Below are 27,025 nucleotides of genomic sequence, written 5' to 3'. Positions count from 1 at the left end.
GGTGGTAAGAGTGGGCTCCATCTCCTCTGTCTCTCTGACCCTGAGCACACATCACCCATAGGGATGTCTCTTTGGCGCCCTCCTTTATTCTCTGTGCACCCATGACTTGTGTTGCCACCCACAGCTCCAATCTGCTATTTAAATTTGTTGACAGCAGTACATTGATTGGCCTAATCTCAAATACTGATAACAATCGATCAAATGCCTTCTGACAAGGCTCAATCCAAACAAACTTTTCACCCTTCTTCAGGAGATTGGTCAGAGGAAGAGCGATAGCAGCAAAGTTCTTACGAAAATATCCATCCATTCCCAGAAACCTTCTAAGAGCCTTCTTAGCAGTCAGAATAGGAACTTGAGAAATTGCCTGGACTTTTGCCCGAACAGGAGCCAACTTCCTTTGACCTACAACATAGCCAAGACAGGTCATACTGGCATTGCCAAATTCACTCTTAGCCAAGTTAACTGTAAGGTTGTCCTAGGAAAGCCTGTCAAACAGCTTTTCTACTGCAGAGATATGCTCTTCCCGAGTGCCACTCCCTGTGACTAAGTCATCAATATAGGTATCTGTGTGTTCTAACCCTCAAATTACAAAATCAATCATTCTCTGGGATGCTCCTGGAGCATTTTTCCTTCCAAAAGGCAAAACATTGTATTCATACAACCCAGATGCTGTCACAAACACAGAAATGTCTCTACCTCTGTCCGTCAATGGAACACACCAATACCCTTTCAACAGATCAATCTTTGTAAGATATTAGCCATTCCAACCTTATCGATGCAATCATCCACCCTAGGGATAGGATAGGCATCAGTTTTTGTTACTGTATTTACCTTTCTATAATCAGTGCAAAATCTAACACTACCATCATGTTTGGGCACAATAATGCAGAGTGACTCCAATCTCATTTTGAAGGCCTAATAATACCATTCTCCAGCATATACTCAATTCCCTGGTCAGCCAATTTACACTTTTCGACGTTCATGCGAAGTGGGTGTTGTTTAATCGGTTTGGCTTGACCAACATCTACATCATGTACTGCGACCGTGGTTTGCTTGGGAACATCGGGAAATAAATCTTTGTACTTCAGAATTAATTCCTTCAGCTGTTGTTGTTGCTTTGGCTGCAGATGAGCCAACTCGTTATCAATGTTTTCTAGAACAACCGAGTTCATTAGCCTAACTGGGACCATGTTTGGCTTGTGAAAAGTCTCAGACGAGTCAATTGTTTCATTCTCAGGGTTACCAGATTCATTTGTTTTGACAACAATACTCACAGATGGTGCCTGCTTGTCAAAAAAGGCTTTATCATATTTATGTGCACCACCTGTGTTAGTTTACGTCAGTCGGGTGTTTTAATAACAGAATTCACATTATTAATTTGAGAGACTATCTCATACGGTCTATTGAATTTCGCCTGAAGTGGATTCGTCAACATAAGGCAAGCACCTTATCTCCCACCTGGTATTTTCTTTCGTGAGCCCTGTTATCAAACCAACACTTCATTTTGTTTTGAGAAATCTTTAAGTTTTGTCTCGCTAGACTACAGGCTTGGTGTAGTTTATTTTTGAAATTCAAAACATAGTCTAACGAGTTAACATGTACATCCCCATCAATCCACGGTTCCTTTTAACAAGGTCAAAGGTCACTCTGCGACCAAATACAAGTTCAAATGGAGTAAAGCCCAGTGATTCCTGTACTGACTCTCTTTCTGTGGACAAAATCAAATGTATTCCTTCATCTGGACAAAAGCAAAAGTATCCCTTCATCCCAGTCTTTTCCATTTTCAACACAATATGTCTTAATCATTGTTTTGAGGGTAGAATGAAATCTTTCTAAAGCCCCTTCTGGTTCCGGATGGTATGCAAATGATGCAATCTGTTTTGCTCCCAATTCATAAACTACCTGCTTGAATAATGCAGATATACAAATACATCATTGATCAGACTGTATTTCTTTAGACAAATCGAATAAAGTGAAAATCTTGGTAAGAGCCTTCACCACAGTTTTAGCTTTAATATTTCTGAGAGGCATTGCCTCTGGGAATCTGGATGTAGTACACATAATAGTTAGCAGATACTGATGGCCAGCTTTAGACTTTGGCAATGGGCCAACACAATCCACTATAACTTTGGAAAAGGGTTCACCGAATGCAGGTACAGGCCACTGGGGTGAGCTCATTAGGTTTACCCACAACTTGACAAGTGCCTTTTGGAAACTCTTATTCAGGGTAAACATAACTTCATGAATTAAAGCAAACTGATCTGCTAATCCAGCAGATTCCTGCGGAGTGGCAGCATCATTTCCATCTAAATACGTCTTTATGTCATCAGGGACGCACCTTTGGAATTCTTCAATTAAAACCAAATCTCTCAAGCTGTTAAAATCATCATTTACATGTTCAGATGTGCACCAGTGGTCAATAGACACAAATTTCTCATAAGCAAATTCCGTATATCTGGTTCACAGATTTCTTCAAATTTCTAAACTTTTGCCTGTCTGCTTCTGGGACCAACTCGTAAGCTTTGAGCACAGCCTGTTTCACTACGTCATAATATGTGGTCATAATGCGTGGCCATGTGGTTAAGGTGTTGAACTAGCGATCTGAAGGTCATGAGTTCGAGCCTCAGCCGAGGCAGCTTGTGTGTCCTTGAGCAAAACACTGAACCACACACAGCTCCTGCACATTTATAGCCCAGTGGCGATGATTGGGGCAGCATAAATAAGTAAATAATAAGCTGCTTCAGCAACTGTCAAAGCAGAATAGGGTTGCTAAGCCTTCCCCTTAAGTACACTTTGTAAGAGAATTTTCTGTCTGCTTTTCTGCCTCTTTAGCCTGAAACTGCATCTGCCTTTCCGGAGCCTCCATCTTTAATATTTCTAACTTCTATTGGAGCTCAAGCTCACGAGGTTTACATTCAGGAAACACCTCCAACTCCTCCACTTTAAACACATCCTCAGATACATAATGCTCAGCTATTATCTTCTGCATCTGTGCCCTCCTCATTGTCAATTTCACCTTAGCAAGTATTAACGTTCTAGCAATACTCAACAACTCAATCCTTCTGGTGTCCTCTAATGCCTGAGAGGTTCACACTTCCAGATATCTATCAACATCCATTGCTGCTGGTTTTCCACACACAAGTAAATCAAAAGGGATTTCCCCAATGAAATTGATAATTAATCAATCCTTAAATTTGTCATATCCCAGACACAGCCCCATTTTGTTACAAACCATAATGCTTTAGAAATGAACCAACAGCAAAAGACTACTCCCAGTGGCCACACATTTTAATTCCACATCCCATTCCCATGCTGATATGTCTATCCATGGCCTCCTCTATTGTCAAAATGAATCCAAACTCAGGTTGGAGGAACAACACCTTATATACCGGCCGAGTAGCCTCCAACATGATGGCATGAACACTGACTTCTCTAACTTCTGTTAATGCCCGTCCTCCCCTTCTTACCCCATCCCTGACATATTTAGTTGTTTACCTGTTCTCCCCCTCACTCTGGTACTTACACCCCCACCCTTTTCTTTCTCCCAAGGCCTCCCTTCCCATGATCCTTTCCCTTCACCAGCTCTGTATCACTTTCGCCAATCACCTTTCCAGCTCTCAGCTTCACCCCCACCCCCTCAGGTCTTCTCCTATCATTTGCATTTCACCCTCCCCTCATTACTTTCAAATCTCTTACTATATTTCAGTTAGTACTGTCGAAGGGTCTCGGCCCACAACGTCGACAGTGCTTCTCCCTATAGATGTTGCCTGGCCTGCTGTGTTCTATCAGCATTTTTTTTGTGTTTGTATTTCCAGCATCTGCAGATTTCCTCATGAGTGTTATGTGTATGTATGTGTGTAAATATAACTCCCAAACTTCTGAGCTCAGGGGAAACAAGGCTTGGAGTCTGGAGATGTTAAAGTATTAAAGTTCAATTAATTCACAGAATAGGTGATGTGAGAGAGATATTTTTGTAATCCAGGGTAAATGTTGAGAGAAGGCAATTATGTTGTATTCCACAGGTTCCATGGTGGTAAAAAGAGAGAACAGTCGCTCTAGATTTTATCCATCATCTTTACAAATGTACATACGAATTATCACCTAAAGTGAATTGTCATAAGTGGTATCATCAAATGAATGACCACGCCACAGCCAGGCAAGGCTTAACACATAAGTCGTCTCCACAGGATATCCCAAATCAGATCCACTCCTGTGGATCAAATGAGGTGACAACCACACATTCGATGTACGGTGAATCGATAATTAGCCCACCCTTGTGAGCGAAGGAAAGTTCCAAACAGTGATCCTTGGCTACTAGTTCCCTGGTTTTGATCCTTCCATTTTTCCTCCTTTGTCTCCGTCTGACTCTGAGTGTCTGTGTCCTCAGTTAAAACTAAACAAGCTGCGAGCGATGTAAACAAGCTGCAAGTCAGACTGATTCACTTTCTTAATTTCTCTCTCTCTCTCTCTTAAAATGACAGTCTACAGCAAACAAAACCAAAGGATTCATAACAATGGCCTCTCCTTACTGTGAACTGACTGGTGTGCCAAGAGGTGGGATGACTGAGTGAATCCTTTCCCATATTCTGAGCCTCTCTCTAGTGTGAACTCGCTGATGACTCTGTAGGGTGGATGACTGAGTGAATCTCTTCCGACAGAATAAGCAGGTGAACGGCTTCTCCCCAGTGTGAAGTCGCTGGTGTCTCTGCAGGGTGGAAGAGTCAGTGAATCCTTTCCCACACACTGAGCAGGTGAACGGCATCTCCCCAGTGTGAACTCGCTGGTGTCTCCGTAGGTTGGATGACCGAGTGAATCGCTTCCCACATTCTGAGCAGGTGAACGGCTTCTCCCCAGTGTGAACTCGCTGGTGTCTCCGTAGGGTGGAAGAGTCAGTGAATCTCTTCCCACAGTCTGAGCAGGTGAACAGCTTCTCCCCAGTGTGAATTCGCTGATGTACCAGTAGGATGGATGACACAGTGAATCCTTTCCCACAGACTGAGCAGGTGAATGGCTTCACCTCAGTGTGAACTCGCTGGTGTCTCTGTAGGTTGGATGACTGAGTGAATCCTTTCCCACAGACTGAGCAGGTGAATGGCTTCACCTCAGTGTGAACTCGCTGGTGTCTCTGTAGGTTGGATGACAGAGTGAATCCTTTCCCACAGACTGAGCAGGTGAAAGGCTTCTCCCCAGTGTGAACTCGCTGGTGACTCTGTAGGGTGGATGACAGAGTGAATCCTTTCCCACAGACTGAGCAGGTGAATGGCTTCACCTCAGTGTGAACTCGCTGGTGTCTCTGTAGGGTGGATGACAGAGTGAATCCTTTCCCACAGACTGAGCAGGTGAATGGCTTCTCCCCAGTGTGAACTCGCTGGTGACTCTGTAGGTTGGATAACTGAGTAAATCTCTTCTCACAGACTGAGCAGGTGAACGGCTTCTCCTCAGTGTGAATTTGCTGATGTACCAGTAGGCGGGATGACAGTGTGAATCCCTTTCCACAGTCTGAGCAGGTGAACAGCTTCTCCCCAGTGTGAATTCGCTGATGTACCAGTAGGGTGGATGACAGAGTGAATCCTTTCCCACAGACTGAGCAGGTGAATGGCTTCTCCCCAGTGTGAACTCGCTGGTGACTCTGTAGGTTGGATGACTGAGTAAATCTCTTCTCACAGACTGAGCAAGTGAACGGCCGCTCCCCAGTGTGAACTCGCTGGTGAGCCATTAGGTCAGATGACAGAGTGAATCCTTACCCAGAAGTTCTGCAGAAGACCAGCCTCTGCCCGGTGTGAACTGATTGGTGTGTCCACAGGTGGGATGACCGACTGAACCCCTTCTCACACACAGAACAGGTGAATGGCCTTGTCCAGTGTGAACTTGCTGATGTACCTTTAGTTGAGATGACCGAGTGAATCCATTCCCACTGTCTGGGCAGGTGAATGTCCTTTTTCCTGTGTAAAATGATGGGCGTGCCAGTTGGTCAAAATCACCGAGTGAATTCCTCCCGACAGTCTGAGCAGGAAGGGTGGACAATTGGATCCCTTGCTCCACTTCTTAAGTATCTAGGCAGAGACAACAAAACTGGCGTGTCGTTTTTGAGCTTCCTGGAGATGAATTCCTTCTCATTTTTAACCTGTAAAAAAATTTACAAAATCCATCAATGGGTTTAGGACAACATTTCAGATGAGATTACTTGAGTTGCCAAGGTTTGATCTGGTATCACACGGTTACAGTGAGGTTCACCCTAAGTTGGACAGAGAAATCATCTCCTGACTGGGTAGAGTGCTGGAACCTGGAATGACCATCAATTCCCTGATACTCTTCCTGTCTCAATAACAATGGAGCATTTCTGTCGTCTCCAATCTGTGACCTGGCTCATTTTGACTCCCTCCATTGGTATTATTCCTGGCTCCTGCTGAGCGGCACGTGTTCCTTGTCCCACAGTGACTGAAACACTCTCATGCAAATTGTCTTTCTTGACATGCAGCTGGGATCTTCTCTTGTGTATTATTAACAAAATGCCACAATTTTAAAGCCATTTAAAAAATTCCTGCTGAAATGACTGGTTGGCCGCACATCTGTTAAAAGGACTTAGAGTGAATTTTTGTATTATTTCAGGTTCTTGTCGCAATCATAGAAAATTTCAACACAGAAACAGGCCCTTTGGGCCATCTAGTTTGTGCTGAACTATTTAAACAGCCCACTCCCACACCCCTACCATCCAGGTATCTACACAAACCTCTTAAACGTTAAATCGAGCTCGCATGCACCACTTGTGCTGGCTGCTCATTCCACAGCCGGATGACCCTCTATGTGAAGAAGTTCCTCTCATGCTCCCCTTAACATTTCACCTTTCACGCATAACCCATGGCCTCTGGTTGTAGTCCCACCCAATCTCAGTGGAGAAAGCCAGCTTGCATTAACACTATGTGTGCCTCTCTATCACAATCAAATCTCCCCTCAATCTTCTACATTCCCAAGAATAATGCCCTGATTTGTTCAATCTTTCCTTATAATCCAAGTCCTCCAGACATGGCAACATCCTTGTGTATTTTCTCTGAAATCTCTGAACTTCTTTTACATCTTTCCTGTAGGTAGGTGACCAAAACTGCACATAATACTCCAAATAAGGCCTCACCAATGTCTTCTACAAGTCAACATAACATCCATCTATTGTTGTCACTACTGTGGTTCATGAAGGGCAATGGGCTAAAATATTTCCTTCCATCCCTATCTAACTGTGATACCACTTTCAGTGAATTAAGGACTTGTATTCCCAGGTCCCTTTCTTCTACAACACTCCTCCGTGCCCGATCAGTCACTGTGAAAGACCTCCCTTGGTAGGTCAGACCAAAGTGCCACGACTCACACTGGTCTGCATTAAATTCCATTTTCCATTTCTCAAACCATTTTCCCACCTGGCCCAGATCACACTGCAAGCCATGAAAGTCTTCTTGCAGCTGCTAAACCCCCAGTCTTGTTGTCATCCACAAATTTTCTGATCCAGTTAACCACACTATCATCCAGATTACAGATATAGATGACAAACAACAACAGATCCAGCACTGATCCCTTTGGCACACAACTAATCACAGGATTACAGTTATAGAGGCAACCATCTGCTACTACACTGTGGCTTCTCCCAAAGACAGTGTCTCATCCAATCTACTGTCTCATCTAGAATGCTGAGTGACTGAACCTTCTTGACCAACCTCCCATATGAGACTTTATCAAGTGCCTTGCTAAAGTCCATGTAGACAACATCTACTGCCTTGCCTTCATCCACTTCCCTGATAACTTCCTCGAGAGACTCTGAAAGATTGGCTAGAGCCATACTGTCTATCCTTTATCAGTCCACATCTATCCAAATACTTACAGTATATACTTGGTTCCTGCACCCACATTCCAATAACTTTCCCAGTTCTGATGTCAAGCTCACCAATGGATAACTTCCTAGTTTATTTTACAGCCTTTCTTGAACAGCAGAACAACATTGTCTGTCCTCCAATCCTCCAGTACCTCACCTGTCACTAAGGATGATTTAAATATCTGTGCTTGGACCCCAATAATTTCTGCACTTGTCTTCCGCAGGGTCCAAGTGAACAACTTGTCAGGCCCTGGGGATTGATCCACACTAATTTGCCTCAAGACAGCAAACCCCTCCACCTCTGTAATCTGTACAGCGTCCATGAAGTTAATGCGGCTTTGCCTCAATTCTATAGACTCTGTGTCCATCTCCTGAGTAAATACGGATGCAAAAAAAATCTCCCCAAGTCTAGGCTATCCTTCATGTGGATTACCATTTTGATCTTCCAGAGGATTAATTTTTTTTCCCTTGCAATCTTTTTTGCTCTTAACATATCTGCAGAATCCCTGAGGATTCTCCTTCACCTTGTCTGCTGGGGCAACCTCATGCCTTCTTTTATTTCTTTCATAAGTGTTCACTTGAATTTCCTGTATTTCATAAGTACCCCATTTGCTCCTATCTGCCTGTACCTGGTATGCACCTCCTTTTTATTGATCTGGGAGAGGAAAGCCAAAGAGGTGATAGATCTGCATGGAGGGAGGTGGGGGTAAGGAGTGTTAAACTAAAGTTGCAGGGGGAATGGGAGCCTGAATAACAACACAGATGGTGGTGGGGTTGAAAAAGTTGAGCATGGTGCAGTGAATATGCTGAGCCCTGTATATTTCAATACAGGGAGCAGTGCAGGAAAGGTGGATGAGTTCAGTGCATGGATCAACACCTAGAATCAACACTAGGACCTGGCAACTGTGGATTGGGACAGGCTGCTTTATGGCAAAGGTGTGCTTGGTAAATGGGAGGCTTCAAAGCAAAATTTTGAAAGTAGTAAGCGGGTATGTCAGAATAAAAGGTAAAGATAGAAACTGTAGGGAAACTTGGATTGCACGAGATATTGAGACCCTGGTAAAGCACAAAATGGAATTGCATAACAGGGATAGGCAGTCAGTTTCTTATGGAGTATAAGAAATGCAAGAGAACACATAAGAAATCAATCAGGATGGCTAAAAGATGGCATGAGGTTGCTGACACAGAAAAGGTGAAGGATAATCCTCAGGGATTCTAGTGATAGATTAAGAGCAAAAGGATTGCAAGGCACAAAGTTGGTCCTCTGGAAGACCGGAATGGCAATCCACGTGTGGAACCAAAGCAGATGGGGGAGATCTTAAATATTTTTCCATCTCTCTTAACTCAGGAGATGGACAAAGGGTCTTTGGGAGTGTGGAAACTCGGCATTAACCATTTCAACCCTGGGGGAAAAAACACTCCTCTGGCCACTCACATGCTCAATACCCCTCATCATTTTATACACCAAAAAATGTCTCTAAATATAAACAAGGAAATTATACATTGCACAATCTACTTTCCACGATTCAGTACATTTACACAGACAGGTGTGTAAAAAGGGCCCAACGAATATCAGCAACAAAAAGGCCCAATTCACCAGAACCACAAACTGTTCCTGCTGCTATCATCCAGGACACGGTACCACAGCAAAAGGGCCAACAGGCTTCGGGACATCATCTTCTACCAGGCCATCAGACTGATTAATTCATGCTGATACAATTGCATTTCGATGTTATATTGACTGTCCTATGTACAAACTATCTATTATAAATTACTATAAATTACACATTGCACATTTAGATGATGTAAGGTAAATATTTCTACTCCTCATGTTTATGAAATATGTATCTAATAAAGTCAATTCAATTCACCCTCTCCACTATCTGTTCTGTCATTCTGGCTCCCATTCCCCCTACAACTTATTTTAACCACATCACCCCCTCCCCTGCTCACTACCACTAGCAAGTCTTACCACTAGGATATTCGTCCCCTCTTGTTCTGTTCCTCTAACTAACGAATCCCCTATCAGTCTTTTGACTTTCCTCTGCCAGGTAATTCCCCCCACAGCTTCTGAAGTGGTCCACCTGTTGTTGTGTGAAATGGCCACAAGAGTACTCTGCGATGCCTATTTAACCTCATTCCCCTTCCTGACTCTCACCCAGTTTCCTGTGTCCTGCACCTTGGGAGTAGCTCACCTCCCTTCATGTCATATCTATCACCCCCTCCAACTGCTGGATGATATGGAATTCACCCATTTCAAGCAGCTCATTGAAGTGCAGGGTTACAAGTTGCAGCTGGATGCACATCTTGTAGGGGAGGGCATCAGGGACACTGCAGGTCTCCCCTCCTTCCCTCGAATACCCCTCTACTTTGTAATAACCAGTGTGCAGATAAATCTTGTACTGTGTATTTTTTACCCAGTGACAAGATGTGCACAGTGAATTTTATATAGAGAGGTATTCATTTTCACGGCTAGCAAATCACTGTCAATAGGAACTTTGATCTCCTCTGGGTTTGATCGAGTTCATCTGCACTCTCACACAACCTATGTAGCAGGCCTGTAACAGGAAATGCAGGAGTTTCTCACCAAAGCTTTTACACATTGTCCATATGTGGTTTGCTTGCTAAATTACACTTTAAGAAGTCAGATTTCCAAATATCACTCCACTTCTTCCCACTTGCAAATTCTCCAGCAACTTTTGCATCACCAAAATGCAAACAGGCATCACTAGTTTCTGTGTTCTACATAAATATTCCCCCTGAACCCGTCCCCAATGACTGACGGTGGTGAACTCAGTGAATGAAATCCCAATGAATATGAAGGGATGGGCAGTAGTCTGTCTCACTGGAGTCTGGCACATTTGTGATGTGAAAGCTACTTGTTGTCCAGGGCAAAGGTGTTTGATATCATAATGTACCCAGAGAGAATGGGACAAAACATGTTCTCACCGGTAGAAAAGTGCAGAACTAGAGGAGGTAGAGGAAGCAACACACACAAAATACTGGAGGAACTCAGCAGGCCAGGCAGCATCTACGGAAAAGAGTCCTAATGCTGAGTTCCTCCGGCATTTTGTGTGTGTTGCTTGGAATTCCAGCATCTGCAGATTTTCTCTTGTTTGTGTTGGAGGGAGAACAAAGGTGATTTTCTCAACTGCTGATGTAAAAGATTTTGTTCCCTTTCTCCCAGTTCCTAATCCTTGCATTTAGATAGCTGGAGCTCAGCTCTGTCTGAGAGATCCATCGGTTCCCATTCCCTCAGCGGCCGGGAGCTCCCCGGGGCCCGTGTACGGATCGTGGAGCTGAGAGAGAGGGAAGAGGGCAGGACTGTCCCGGGATTGCTGCCCACGGTGTCCGAAATTCAGAGGAATTATCCTGAAGTCGGTATTTAAGATAAAAACACAATTAATCGCTCTTACCTGCAACCGACATTTTCAAAGCCTTCTGTGCACTGCGCGCATGCGTGAAACTCAGGGACGTCCTCAGCCTGACGCCTGCGCATTTCATCGGCGCTTCAGCGCCGGCGAAATTCTTAACGAATTGCCCTATGGGTAATCACGGTGCCATTAAACATTTCTGCAAGCACCGGTTCAATGTCCATACCTCATTTTTTTTATCTTGGGTATAGAAAAAATCTGCAGCTGTTTTAATGCAGAAAGCGGCTCCCATAAGCAATATACTCAATATCAACGTGTATCTAATGCCAAAGTAAAATGCAGATATAAAACATAGGAGATTCTGCAGTTGCTGGAAATACTGAGAAAACATTTTCTAAGTATTCCTCTCCAAAATTTCTGCCTTATCTGTTGATTTCCACCTGTGTTTTGCAGAAATTAACCACCTTTTTTTTTCGATCAACCAGTTTCCAAATGCTTCTAATCTTTCACTTTTAACCACATCGTGCTGGTCTTATTCGTCCTCCTCCTCTGGACACCATCTCTCTCTGGAGCCCCTGACTCAGGCTGGCAAATCTTCGGTTTCTGACTCTGCACCATCGGAGATTCACTCGTTAGTCTGCTGTCAGACTTTAGAGGTGCATTGTGTTACGAGACCGCAGGTTCGTTTACTGTGAGTGTCGCTTTAAGTGGCTGAGTGAGGCGGGGCTGTGACGTCAGACACAGGCTGCGGCAGCCTGAGGGAGCGGGAGAGGGAGAGGGAGAGGGAGACAAGCTGTTGGAACTTCAGCGTGTGACTGCTATAGGCTGCAACTCTTCCATGCCCAAAAGGTTGTGTTGATCTGATCATCGACACGCAGTGCAGAACGGATGTGTGACTGTCACTTCGTATCATCCATATGTGTGGATTTGCTGGAGTATCCTGTGGTATCACTTTTGTTGGCCCTTACCTGGAATCGGGGTGTTCTGTGGTAATCACTTGAAGACGATATTCCTGTGACTGTCACCTGGTGATATTTCTAAGTGGATTTCGGAGCTAATCGACGGATAAGATCTTCGGCGACTGTTATTTCGTTTACCCAGCGTGGAATGTGTGTGGAATTCTTCGTAATTGCCTTCTCTCTACATTCCCTTTATTAGTAACTACGCTATACAACAATATAAATGCAGATATATCAAACAGGTTAGCAATGATTGTGTGTGTGTGTGTGTGTGTGTGTGTGTGTGTGTGTGTGTGTGTGTGTGTATGTGTGTGTGTAAATAGGAAAGCCAAGCTTCTTCACGCCTCGGGGTGAATGGATACCGTCTTCCGGTGATGAGTGAAGTTCGGTTCAGTTCGTGGGATTGAGTCGGGGAGTGATGGAGAGAGAGAGAGGGAGAGTTTTGAGTCTTCAGGTAAGCTGACGCCGTCGATAGTCCCTTCGTCCTCCGAAATCCTTTGGAAGTCACCGACTGTGACCACTATAAATGGGACCGTTCTTCAGTGGTGGAGTTATTAACCCAGGCGAGGGATGGACACACGAATAACTCCCCACCGGTCACAGCCTTTTCACACTGCGAGAGCCACTGATCGATGCTCCGGATCGATCTTCCAAAGCCCAACTTTTTCTGTGGACACAACAAAGCTCATTCAGTGTCCAAAACCATGTGTCTGGAGGTCTATCAGCGGACCTCCTACTTATCTCATCGTGCTGAGCCCCAGCTGTCCATCAAACAGTTCCTCCCTTCTCTCTCTGTAAGAACACAGAAGCTGACAGTGTCCTTGTAAAAGTGTCAACAAGCTTGCAGAGAAACCATAACATCGTCTCCGAGCAGTCTTCCTCTCTAACTCTCTCTCTCTCTCTCACTCTCTGTCCACCTTCCCTCCCTCCCTCTCTCTGTGTCCGGTGTTGAACATCTCCCTCTCTCTTTTCAAAAATACAGTTCATAAGGGTAATTCAGGACCCCGTCACTATAATAATGAAGAGAGTGGTTTTAACATCGAAACCAGACTCCGTTAGTGATCTATTGCTGCTGGCACGTAACAATTGCAACAACCCAGCTGTCTGAGGCACAATCCTTTAAAATTGGTGAAAATGACCCAAAACGTTGAAAAGAGCGGGTAAGAAGGAGTTTAACCAACTTCGTCCGGAGCCCTGAACAACGTCACAACCACAGTGAGCTCATCGTCTTGTTCAGCCCGGAGACAATCATGCAGGGAATTCATGCAGGTGTCTAAGATGATGAGAGGCATTGGTCGTGTGGATAGTCAGAGGCTTTTTCCCAGGGCAGAAACGGCTAACACGAGGGTGAATAGGTTTAAGCTGCTTGGAAGTAGGTATAGAGGACATGTCAGAGCTAAGTTTTTTAAACAAAGAGTGGCGTGTGTGTGGAATGCACCGCCAGCGACGGTAGTAGAGGTGGATACAAAAAGGTCTGTTAAGATAGGTACATGGAGCTTAGGAAAATAGATGGCTATGCGGTAGGGTAATTCTAAGCAATTTCTAGAGTAAGTTACATGGTCGGTACAACATTGTGGGACAAAGTATCGATAATATGTTGTAGATTTCTGTGATTCTATGACATTCAAGGGAAATCTCCTATCCCACGGAGTGGTGACTAGTTGCAACCTGTCATCTCAGGGAGAGTGAGAGGGAAACGGCGGGGGTAGATTTTCATATACTGATATGGAACAGAAACATGGGCAGGGACCAGCTGGGCTGAGTGGCCTCTCAAGCGAGACACGGGATTTGATACAGGATTTATCTTTCACGGGATTTATCTTTCACAGATCCACAATATTAAACACCAGTCTAGTTTAAGTCTAACATCAGCAGAACAGACTCCTCCAATGCTCAGTGACCAGGGTTCAGTCCTGGGTGCGATGAGCAGCCGCAAGAACTGCAGAATCTGACAGTAACAGTCCCTCATGAACCCGCAGCTGCCTTCAGTCACCGTGATGGTTAAACATTTAACACGGAGCTGATTTGAACTTCCTCCCTGATGTGAAGTTGCTGGTGTTGCAGCAGCTGGGATGATTGAGTAAAACTCTTTGCTCACTCCGGACAGAAATGTGGCCTCTATTTATTGCGAACTCACCGGAGCATCACAAGGTGGGTTAACTGAATGAGTCTCTTCACACACACGGAGCAGGTGAACGGCCGCTTCCCAGTGCGAAGCTGTTTGTGTATCTGCGATGGCCGACTGAATCCCTTCCAAAATGAGAGCCAGTGAATGACGTCACAGTGCTATAACGTCATGGCGATGTATCCAATCAGATCACGGACATGGACACGTGTTCGGGCTCTCCTTGTCGCGAGTGGGGCGCTGTCTTCTCCAGCATCTCCGCCTCCACATTCAAGGACCGGTGGCATTCAAGCGATGGTGACCTGACAGATACAGCAGACTAACGTGTTTGTGAGTCCCATAGACAATTCCTTTGCCTTTTCTACACTGTTAAAAGCTTACAACGCACGTTGGAGGGTGAAGGACAACATTTCAACTCAGGTAATTTTACTCTCCATGGTGCCTTCTGAAAAAAACTGTCACAGCTCAGAACAAGTTGGAGGAACAAGACTTCATCTTCTAACAGGCTACAGTTCCGGCATCAGGAACAATATCAAACTCTCCGCTTCCCTCGCTGTATCAAAATGAATCATTCCTCCCCTTCATCAGTCTGTGACTTGGCTCAGTTTGTCTGTCTCCTTCGCAATCTGAGCATGCGCCACACACCCACTGAGATCACATTTTATTTACACGCTGTGACTAGAGACTTTCTGATTATTATGTCCCTCCCGGCATTTGACGGTGGTAAACTCCGAGTCAGCAATGGTATTGACCCTCAGGAGTAGGTGATTAGGCTTTTTCGTTGGAGATCGATAAACTGCCGGTAGTGTGTGTCTGGATGAGTGGGTCATTTTCAGACTGGAAGGAGGTAACGTTTGGAGTACCCCAGAGATCAGTCCCTGACCACAGTTGTTCACAGTTTAATGTCCTGGCGGAGGCAGCGAGATGTGAGATGCCCCAGTCTGCTGGTGACGCAGAAAGAGTGGAGTTGAGGGAGGGGAGGCTATTCACATGCAATTTCGTAGCTTTGCAATCAGTACATAGTGCACTGTGGGGCTGCAGTGGCGGGTTCCAATCTGCTAATTAGATTTGCTGACCACGGTACATTGATCCGCCGGATCCCAAATAATAACGAGGCAGCGTATAGAGAAGAAGTCATCACCCCGACACAGTCATGTCAAGAAAACAACCTCTCCCTCATTGTAACGAAAACAAAGGAGCTGGTTGTGGATTACAGGAGGAATGGAGACAGGGAACAAATTCAACATTTCCAAGTCTGTTATTGACACACATGCACATTTTAGTATTGATCATGACACAATGTATTTTAAATATTGTTAATGACATAAAACATATTTACAGATTGTTACTGACAGAGAACCGTATAACTTCTGTTCCGCGTATTATCTGAATGTACTTGCCTGTGATGCTGCCACAAGTCAGTGTTTCTCTGTTCCTGTACCTTCCCGTACTTGAGCACTTGGCAATAAATTCAACAGGACCTGAGAAATCTCAGTGAGATTTGATTAGTGATGATCATCTTGGCAGCTCGGTAGGTCGAATTTATGAGACAGTACACTGTTAAATGCAAAACCCTGAGCATTGTCGATGATCAGTGGGATCTTAGACTCCAAGTTCATCGCTCCCTGAAAGAGACTGCACAGATTGATCGGGTGGTTAAGAAGGCAAATGACATGGTTGTCCTTATTAGTTGAAGCATTGAGTTCAAAAGTCGGGAAGTTGTGTTGCGGCTGTTACGAGCCTGCGGTCGTACTGTGACTGTTTCTTTAAGAGCGCCGGCGTGAGGAGGCGGGGCTATGACGTCAGTCACAGGCTGACAGCGCTGACTGTGGACTGAACCATGAGAGAGAGAGAGAGAGAGAGAGAGCGAGAGGGAGAGAGAGAGAGAGTGAGAGAGAGAGTGAGAGAGTGAGAGAGTGAGAGAGTGAGAGAGTGAGAGAGTGAGAGAGTGAGAGAGAGAGAGAGAGAGAGAGAAAGAGAAAAAAGCTGATCGCTTCAGTTAGTCGCAGCTGAGGCTTGGAACTCTCCTGTGCCCACAAGAGTGGGTTGATCATCGGTACACGGAAACACAACGAACGTCTGTGGCTGTCACTTCGTATAATCCATAGGAGTGGGTTTTGGAATATCTTGTGTTAACCCTTACCTGGGTATGTTGTGTGGTAACCCCTGGAAGACGGTAACTCGTCTGTGGACGGATTCAGCGGATAAGAACTTCGACGGCGGTTGGTTGAAGTAACGGCCGTTTCTCTACGTTTCACCCTGGATTACAAATATCTCTCTCCCATCATTTATTCCGTGGATTACTGAACTTTCCTACTTTACCATCTCAGGACTCTAAGCTTTGTTCCCTCAGGCTCGATAATCTGTGGGTTATATTTACACACATATACACATAACACTGTTAATTTCCCTTCATTTCGTTAAGTTACTATATTATAAGTCGATACTACTAAAGATAATGGTTTTAACATCAAAACCAGACTCCACTGTGAACTCTAGTGCTGCTGGTTCGTTTCTAAAACGCCACAGTTTGGAACACAGTTTTATAGAACTAGTTAGACCACATCTGGAGTGTTTCATACTGTTCTGGTCGCCCCGATTCTCGGAAGGATGTCGGGTCTTTGGAGAGGGCACAGAAGAGGTTTACCAGGACACTGCCTGGATTAGAGGACATGAGCTATAACGAGAGTTTGGACAAACTTGTGTTGTTTTCTCCAGAGCGGCGTAGGCTGGGGTGAGACTGGATGGACGTTTATAAGATTACGAGAGGAATAGATAGAGTGGATAGACGATATATTTTTCCTGGGGGTTGAAATGTCTAATACATTTAAGGTGAGTGGAGATGTGAGCGGCGTTTGCTTCTTTCCACAGAGTAGTGGGTAAACGGACATCTGTCTGGGGGTGAGAGACCAAAGCGGCCACGTGATCCCGTTTCCTGTTCACGTTTCTCTGCAGATCTGCAGCATCTGCGGGTCACTGCTCTACCTATACGTGGAGCTTTATCTTTCCCCGTTCAGACAAGGCAGTGAGATCCGGATCTGTCACGTCCTCTCGTTGTGGTGGACAATATGGTTTTTTTTTCTGCAATATTTTCAGCATGTTTCATTCCACTGTTTTTACCTGCTGAAGTGCTGCCGATGTTTCTGGGTGTCTGACCCACTTATGTGAGAATTTAGCTTTTTATAATTATCTGAGCTTCTCATAAATGTGTGCAGTTCAGTTAAGCTTCACTCCACTACTTCCAAAGCAACAACCCAGTCAGTCAAATAGTTCCACACAATTAAAATAGTTTATTACATCTTTTTTTCATTTTGTACTATTTATATAATTTAACAATGTGATAGTTATATTCTTATATTAAATCACAATTGTTAAAATCTATGGTCAAAAATTAGGTTCTACTTCTGAACGAATTTCATGACATATGCCGGTGCTTTTAAACTTGATTCTGATATTGATATGGGAGACCCACCACCAGTCACCTGATCCCACTTACCGCAGATCGTAATGAGAGATTAAAGCCTTTTCTATTTATTTGCGTTCCTCAGAAAGACAACAGTTCAGTTTCCTTCTGTGGTTCCAGAGCAGAAGCTCAGTCTGTCTAATATTTGCACACAATTAAAATGGGGAATTTGTTTATTATCATCATGTACTGAACGACAGTGAAAATCTTCCCTGACGTACCATCCACACAGATCGATACATTACAACGGTACATCGAGCTGATATACGATAAAACAATAACTGTAACAAACATTATGGCTGCAGAGAAAGTGCAGTGCAGATAGACATATGGTGCAGGGTCACGTCGAGTTACATTGTGAGGTCGAGTCCATTTTATCATTCATTCGGCTAATAACTGCAGACAGGAAGCCGTCCTTGAGCCGGGTGGTTCGCTTTAAGGCTTTTGTATCTCTTCCCCGATGGGGGAGCGGGTTTGCAGGAAGAATGTCCAGGTTATGAGGTTCTTTGTGTACATGCCCTGCTTTTCTGAGGGAGAGGAAGTGTACGGAGAGTCCATGGAGGGGAAGCTTGTTTCTCTGATGTTCTCTGCTCTCCAAAGTTCTCTGCAGTTCCTTGCAGTCATGGGCAGAGCAGTAGCCATACAAAGGCGTGAAGTATCGACAAGAAGCTGAGACATCGGCCTTCACCCTGCCTTGTGTCGCTGGATCCTGGACTTCCTGTCAGATCGCCGGCAGGTGGTAAGAGTGGGCTCCATCTCCTGTCTCTCTGACCCTCAGGACACATACCCCACAGGGTTGTCTCTTTGGCCCTCTCCTTTACTCTCTGTGCACCCATGACTTGTGTTGCCACCCACACCTTCAACCTGCTAATGAAATTGGCTGACAGCACTACATTGATTGGCCTAACCTCAAATAATAACTTTCAATCGATCAAATGCCTCCCGACAAGGTTCGGTCCAAACATACTTTTCACGCTTCTTCAGGAGATTGGTCAGAGAAAGAGCGATAGCAGCAAAGTTCTTACGAAAATATCCATCCATTCCCAGAAACCTTCTAAGAGCCTTCTTATCAGTCAGAATAGGAACTTGAGAAATTGCCTGGACTTTTGCCCGAACAGGAGCCAACTTGCTTTGACCAACAACATAGCCAAGACAGGTCACAGTGGCATGGCCAAATTCACTCTTAGCTAACTGTAAGGTCGTCCTGAGAAAGCCTGTCAAACGGCTTCTCTACTGCAGAGATAAGCTTTTCCCAAGTGTCACTCCCTGTGGCTAAGTCATCAATATAGGCATCTGTGTGTTCTAACCCTCGAATTACAGAATCAATCATTCTCTGGAATGATCCTGGACCATTTTTTCTTCCAAAAGAGAAAACATTGTGTTCATACAACCCAGAAGGTGTCACAAATGCAGAAATTTCTCTACCTCTGTCCGTCAATGGATCACACCAATACCCTTTCAACAGATCAATCTTTGTAAGAAATTTAGCTTTTCCAGACTTATTGATGCAATCATCCTCCCTAGGGATAAGAGAGGATTCTGTTTTTGTTACTGCATTTACCTTCCCATAATCAGTGCAAAATCTAACACCACCATCAGATTAAGGCACAATAACGCAGGGTGAGCTCCAATCTGATGCCAAAGGACTAATAATACCATTTTCATCATATATTCAATTCCTTGCTCAGCCAATTTACACTTTTCGACGTTCATGCAATATGGGTGTTGTTTAATCGGTTTGGCTTGACCAATATCTACATCATGTACTGCGACTGTGGTTTGCTTGGGAACATCGTGAAATAAATCTTCAAACATCAGGATTACTTCCTTCAACTGTTGTTGTTGCTTTGGCTGCAGATGAGCCAACTTGTTATCAATGTTTTCTGGAACAACCGAGTTCATTAGCCTAACTGGGACCATGTTTGGCTTGTGAAAATTCTCAGACGAGTCGATTGTTTCATTCTCAATATGTTTTGACAACAACACTCACAGACGGTGCCTGCTTGTCAAAATACGGCTTTATTATATTTATGTGTACCACCTGTGTTAGTTTACGTTGGTCGGGTGTTTTAATAGCATTATTCAGATCATTAATTTGAGAGACTATTTCAAGCACCTTATCTCCCACCTGGTATTTTCTTTCTCAAGCCCACTTATCAAACCAACACTTCATTTTGTTTTGAGAGATCTTTAAGTTTTGTCTCACTAGACTACAGACTTGGTGTAGTTTATTCTTGAACTTCTAAACAGAGTCTAACAAGTTAACATGTACATCCCCATCAATCCACTGTTCCTTTAACAAGGACAAAGTTCCCCTCACTATAAATTTTAAAAAGGGTTCACCGAATGCAGTTATAGGGCAGAGTGGGGCCACTGGGGTGACCTGATTCGGTTTACCCACAACTTGACAAGTGTGACAGCTTCTGCAAAAGGTCACAACATCTTTCCTCAAATTAGGCCAGTAGAATTATTACATAACTGTTTACAGTTTTATTCACTCCAAAATGTCGACCTAATGGCATACTGTGGGCCAAAGTTAAAATTTCAGCCATATAACTTTAGGAACTACAACTTGGTGAACAATTTCCCATTCCTCACTCGCTGGTATAGCAGGTGGCCTCCACTTCCTCATTGACACTTCATCATGAGATAATACCCTACTGGCACATTCTTAATCTCATCATCTGAGAGGGCTGTTTCTTTTAAAGCTTCAATCTCAGGGTCTCGGTTCTGTTCTGCTATAAACTCCTTCCTAGACAGGGATAAATCTTTCTCATCAGACTTACGACTGAATCCTGTTGAAACAATGAAGGCAGAAATTCCCTGACAAGTCATCATAACCTGAATCCCGATTTTGGCTATCATGGGTATCAGAATCATGCTGCACAGATTCGTCTGCGTCGGCATACTTTGAGTTCCTGCGCAGGAAGGATAAATGTTAAAATCCATCTGTGGGTCGTCAGCGGTTGTCTTAGTTGTCAACAGCGCTGCAGGAACAATTTTAGGTCATTCCCTAACAGCAAACTAACATCTTCCAATGGTAAAATGGAGTATAATCCAATTTTAACAGGTCCCAAAAGCAACCCTGACAGTAAATTTACCTTGTACAATGGCACAGAAACCATGCTACCCCCAAAGCCTTTAATAAGATTTACTTCATCAGTGTTCGTCTCATCACCAAACTTTAGAATGCTGTCTAATATAAGTGACTGAGAATCCCCAGTAACTCGAAGAATTTTTGGTAGTTGGGTTGACCCTTCCTTTACTAATACAAACCCATTTGACATAAAATGATCAAAAGCCTTCTTAATTCAGTCAGAGTTCTCAGTCCATAACTGAGCCTCAACAGAATGTTCAGAACCCTGTGGGTTTATAGGTGCGTCAACAAACTGAACACCGGCATTTGGGACTGGCTTCTTTTCATTTTTCTTATTCAGGATAGAACAATTAGCCATCACATGACCAGCTTTCTTACAATAGTAACGAGCAAGACCAGAATATTTCTCTTTCAACTGCTTCCCTTCATCCTTACTCTTGTCACTAGTCCCAGCTGTAATTTTTGGTTTACCCTGGTGATCTCTGGCACTCTTTTGGAAGCTCTTATTTGGGATAATCTTAACCTTATGAGTAAAAGCAAACTCATCTGCTATTCTATCAGACTCCTGCAAATTGGCAGTATCCTTTTCATCTAAATATGTCTTTATGTCATCAGGAGCACACCTTTTGAATTCTTCAATTAAAACTAACTCTTTCAAGCTATTAAAATCATCATATACTTATCATCATCATCATATATGTGCACCAGCGATCAAAACACACAGACTTCTCATAAGCAAATTACATATGTCCGGTTCACAGATTTCCACAAATTTCAAAACTTTTGCCTGTATGATTCTGGGACCAACTCGTAAGCTTTGAGCACAGCCTGTTTCACTATGTCACAATCAGCTGCTTCATCAACTGTCAAAGCAGAATAGGCTTGCTAAGCCTCCCCCTTTGTAAGAGAACCAACCCTCTTTTGGCCACTTTAAATTCTAAGCAACCTTCTCAAAATGCTGTATTTATCAACCTCTTTCTGATCAAATGCAGGTACCAATTTAATTTCCTGACTAGCCTCAAACTTATCACCAGAGTCTAACGCTAGACCCCTTTGCTGAAACCACTGTATCTTTTCCAGCTTGAATAGCCTCTGTCTTTCTGCTTCCTCCTTCTGTTTTTCTGCCTCCTCTCTGATTTTCTGCCTCTCTAGCCTCAAATTGCCTCTGCCTTTCCGCAGCCTCCATCTTTAATTTTTCTAACTTGTCCTGGAGCTCAAGCTCACTAGGTTTACTTCCAGGAAACACGTCCAACTCCTCCACTTTAAACACACCCTCAGATACATAATGTTCAGCTATTACCCTCTGCATCTGTTCCCTCCTCATTGTCAATTTCAACATAGCAAGTTTTAACCTTCTAACAAGACTCAACAACTCAATCCTTCTGGCATCCTCTAATGCCTCAGAGGTTCCCGCTTCCAAACAATAATCAGCATCCGCTGCTGATTTTCTACACACAAATATATCAAAAGGGACTTCCCCAATGAAATCGATAATTAATGACTACGCCCCCATAGCTGTTCATATCCCAGATGCAGGCCCCAATTTTGTTATGAATCGTAAAGCTTTAGAAACGAATCAGCACCAATAGACTACACCTGGAACAACACACACAAAATACTGGTGAAACACAGCAGGCCAGGCAGCATCTATAAGGAGAAGCATAGTCGACGTTTCAGGCCGAGACCCTTCATCAGGACTGCCTGAGACTGCCTGACAAAGGGTCTCGGCCTGAAACGTTGACAGTGCTTCTCCTTATAGATGCTCCCTGGCCTGCTGTGCTCCACCAGCATTTTGTGTGTGTTTGACTTCCAAGCATCTGCAGATTTCCTCGTGGAGACTACACCAGGAGTCTGTTTTTGATCTTAAAACTATCTTTATTAGAATCAACTTATAATATAGTAACTTAAGCAAGATAAACAAAAGTTAACAGTGTTCTGTGTATATATGTGTGTAAATATAAATCCAAAACTATTGAGCTTGGGGGGAACAAGGCTTGGAGTCTTGAGATGGTAAAGTATGAAAGTTCAGTTCAACCACAGAATAGGTGATGAGAGAGATATATGTAATCCAGGGTATATGTCGAGAGAAGGCAATTATGTCGAATTCCACAGGTTCCATGGCGGTAAAACAAGAGAACAGTCACTGTAGATATTATCTGTCATCCTTCCAAATCCACATAATAATTATCACCCAAAGTGACTTGTCACAAGGCGTATCGTCTTCAAGTGAATTACCACACCACACCCAGGCAAGGGTTAACACATCGGTGGTCTTCACATGATACCCCAAATCAGATCCACTCCTATGGATCAAACGAGGTGACAACCACACATTCGATGTATGATGAATCGATAATTAACCCATACTTGCGGGCATAGGAAAATTCCAAACAGTGACCCTTGGCACCTATTTCCCTTGTATTGATCTTTCCATTTTTCCTCCTTCATCTCCGTCTGACTCTGTCTGTGTCCTCAGTTAAAACTAAACAAGCTGTGAGTGATGTAAACAAGCTGCAAGTCAGACTGATTAAACTTCCTAATCTCTCTCTCTTAAAATGACAGTCCACAGCAAACAAAACCTTGGGATTCATAACAACTGACTGGTGTGTGCCAGTAGTTGGAATGACTGAGTGAATCCTATCCCACATTCTCAGCAGGTAAATGGCTCCTCTCCAGTGTGAACTCGCTGATGTCTCTGTAGTGTGGAAGAGTGAGTGAATCTCTTCCCACATTCTGAGCAGGTGAATGGCCTCTCTCCAGTGTGAGCTCGCTGATGTTCCAGCAATCTGGATGAGTTATTGAATCTCTTCCCACAGACTAAGCAGATGAACGGCTTCTCCCCAGTGTGAACTCGCTGATGTTCCAGTAATCTGGATGACTCAGTGAATCTCTTCCCACAGACTAAGCAGATGAACGGCTTCTCCCCAGTGTGAACTGACTGGTGTCTCTGCAGGGAGCATGAGTGACTGAACCTCTTCCCACATTCTGAGCAGGGGAATGGCTTCTCTCCAGTGTGAACTCGCTGATGAGTCTGCAGGTCGGATGAGCGAGTGAATCTCTTCCCACATTCTGAGCAGAGGAACGGCTTCTCCCCAGTGTGAACTCGCTGGTGTTTCAGAAGGTTGGATGACAGAGTGAACCGTTTCCCACATTCTGTGCAATTGAACGGCTTTTCACCGGTGTGAGCACGCTCATGTCTCTGTAGGTAGGATGACTGAGTGAATCCCTTCCCACATTCTGAGCAGGTGAATGGCTTCTCCCCAGTGTGAGCTCGCTGGTGTCTCTGTAGTTGGGATGATTGAGTGAATCCCTTCCCACATTCTGAGCAGATGAACGGCTTCTCCCCAGTGTGAGCTCGCTGGTGACTCTGTAGGGCGGATGAATGAGTGAATCTCTTCCCACATTCTGAGCAGATGAATGGCCTCTCTCCAGTGTGAACTCGCTGATGACTCCGTAGGTTGGATGACTGAGTGAATCCCCTCCCACATTCTGTACAGGTGAACGGCTTCACCCCAGTGTGAATTCGCTGATGACTCTGTAGGTGGGATGACACAGTGAATCTCCTCCCACAGACTGAGCAGGTGAATGGCTTCTCCCCAGTGTGAACACGCTGGTGACTCTGTAGGTGGGATGACTGGGTGAATCCCTTCCCACAGACTGAGCAGTTGTACGGCTTCTCCCCCGTGTGAACTCGCTGATGTCTCTGTAGGTGGGATATCAGAGTGAATCCTTTCCCACAGTCTGAGCAGGTGAATGGCCTCTCCCCAGTGTGAACTGGCAGATGACTCTGTAGGTGGGATGACTGAGTGAATCTCTTCCCGCATTCTGAACAGGTGAACGGTTTCTGCCCAGTGTGAAGTCGCTGATGTCTCTGTAGGGTGGATAACTCACTGAATCCTTTCCCACATTCTGAGCAGGTGAACGGCTTCTCCCCAGTGTGAACTCGCTGATGTCTCAGTTGGCTGGATAAAGCACTGAATCCTTTCCCACATTCTGAGCAGGTGAATGGCTTCTCCCCAGTGTGAACTCGCTGATGTACCAGTAGGTTGGATAACTCACTGAATCCTTTACCACATTCTGAGCATGTGAATGGCTTCTCCCCAGTGTGAACTCGCTGATGACTCTGTAGGCTGGATGACCGAGTGAATCCCTTCGCACAGACTGAGCAGGTGAATGGCTTCTCCCCAGAGTGAACTCGCTGATGTACCAGTAGGTTGGATAACTCACTGAATCCTTTCCCACATTCTGAGCAGGTGAATGGCTTCTCTCCAGTGTGAACTCGCTGATGTACCAGTAGGTTGGATGACCGAGTGAATCTCTTCCCACAGACTGAGCAGGTGAAGCGCCTCTCTCCAGTGTGAACTCGCTGGGGACTCCGTAGGTTGGATGACTGAGTGAATCTCTTCTCACATTCTGAACAGGTGAACGGCCTCTCCCCAGTGTGAACTCGCTGGGGACTCCGTAGGTTGGATGACTGAGTGAATCCCTTCCCACAGACTGAACAGGTGAATGGCTTCTCCCCAGTGTGAACTCGCTGGTGAGCCATAAGGTCAAATGACTGAGTGAATCCTTTCCCAGAAATTCAGCAGATCACCAGCCTCTACCAGGTGTGGTGTGAACTGACTGGTGTGTCCACAGGTCCAACTGAATCCTTTCTCACACACAGAACAGATGAATGGCCTTGCCCAGTGTGAACTTGCTGATGTACCTTCAATTGTGATAACTGAGTGAATCTATTCCCACTGTCTGAGCAGGTGAACAGCCTGTGTAAGATGACTGGCTTGCTATTTGGTCAAATGATCAATTGAATCCCTCTCCACAGTCTGAGCAGGAAGGATAGTCGATTGAATCCCTCGCTCCACTTCTTAAATATCCAGACAGAGACAGCAAAACTGGCGTTTTCTGTTTGAGATCCCCACGACAAATTCCTTCTCGTTTTTAACCTGTGAAAAGATTTACAAAATCCATCAATGGGTTTAGGACAACATTTCCGATGAGATTACTTGAGTTGCCAAGGTTTGATCTGGTATCACACGGTTACAGTGAGGTTCAACCCAAGTTGGACAGAGAAATCATCTTCTGACTGGGCAGAGTGCTGGTATCTGGAATGACCATCAATTCCCTGAAGCTCTTCCTGTCTCTATAAGAATGGGACATTTCTGCCGTCTCCAATCTGTGACCTGGCTCAGTTTGACTCTCTCCATTGGTATTATTCCCTGTTCCTGCTGAGCTGCATGGGTGCCTGGCCCCACAGTAACTGAAACAGTCTCACGCAAATTGTCTTTGTGGATGTGCATCTGGGAATTCTTTTATGTATTATTAACTTAAAGTGCTACAGCTTTAACACCATATAAAAAAATTCCTGCTGAGATGACTGGTTGGTCCGCACAGCTGGTAAAAGCGGTTAGAGTGAATTTTTGTAATATTTCAAGTTCTTGTAGAAAAGTACAACACAGAAACAGGTCCTTTGGGCCATCTAGTCTTGTGCTGAACTATTTAAATTGCCCCTCCCACACTCCTACAATCCAGGTACCTACACAAACTTCCTAAATGTTGAAATCGAGCTCGCATGCACCACTTGTGCTGGCTGCTCATTCCAAACCTAGATGACCATCTGTGTGCAGAAGTTTCCCCTCATGTTCCCCTTAACATTTCACCTTTCACCCTTAACCCCTGGCCACTGGTTGAAGTCCTACCCAATCTCAGTGGAGAAAGCCAGCTTGCATTTACACTATCTATGCCCCTCTACCACAATCAAATCTCACCTCAATCTTCTACATTCCAAAGAATAAAGTCCTGACCTGTTCAATCTTTCCTTATAACCCAAGTCCTCCAAACTTGACAACAGCCTTGTGAATTTTCTCTGAAATCTTTGAATCTCTTTTAAATCTTTCCTGTCAGTAGGTGACCAAAACATCACACAATACTCCAAATTAGGCCTCTTTTACAAGTCAACATAATATCCATCTATTGTCAGGATTTGGTTCACGAAAGCCAATGGGCTAAAATCTTTCTTTCCGTCACTATCTAACTGTGATACCACTTTCAGTGAATTAAGGACTTGTATTCCCAGGTCCCTTTCTTCTACAACACTCCTCCGTGCCCGACCAGTCACTGTGAAAGACCTCCCTTGGTAGGTCAAACCAAAG

General features: G+C 44.4%; 1 protein-coding gene across 1 annotated transcript; it reads right to left on the bottom strand.

Annotated features, from left to right (window-relative positions):
• Positions 1-1,998: 1,998 nt before the first annotated feature.
• LOC132387995 (zinc finger protein 850-like) lies at positions 1,999-25,634 on the bottom strand. The gene is made up of 2 exons (XM_059960335.1): positions 23,560-25,634; positions 1,999-5,620 (listed from the first exon to the last, which is right to left on the bottom strand). The coding sequence occupies exons 1-2, from the start codon at positions 25,420-25,422 to the stop codon at positions 4,526-4,528; spliced, it is 2,958 nt and encodes a 985-aa protein (XP_059816318.1). The 5' UTR covers positions 25,423-25,634; the 3' UTR covers positions 1,999-4,525.
• Positions 25,635-27,025: the final 1,391 nt, after the last annotated feature.

Source organism: Hypanus sabinus, unplaced genomic scaffold (genome assembly GCF_030144855.1).
Source record: "Hypanus sabinus isolate sHypSab1 unplaced genomic scaffold, sHypSab1.hap1 scaffold_248, whole genome shotgun sequence".
NCBI classification, from domain to species: Eukaryota; Metazoa; Chordata; class Chondrichthyes; order Myliobatiformes; family Dasyatidae; genus Hypanus; species Hypanus sabinus.
The sequence above is the reverse complement of the archived record's forward strand: the minus strand, read 5'-3'. Positions and strand labels throughout refer to the sequence as shown.

What these genes read in the sequence shown, in the direction of transcription:
- LOC132387995 (XM_059960335.1), bottom strand. Translation starts at nt 25,422, where the DNA reads ATGGCTCACCAGCGAGTTCACACTGGGGAGAAGCCATTCACCTGTTCA. An exon ending in CACTACAGAGACATCAGCGA is followed by an intron (nt 5,621 to 23,559) that starts GTTCACACTGGA and finishes CAGAGTCACCAG; the next exon opens with CGAGTTCACACTGGGGAGAA.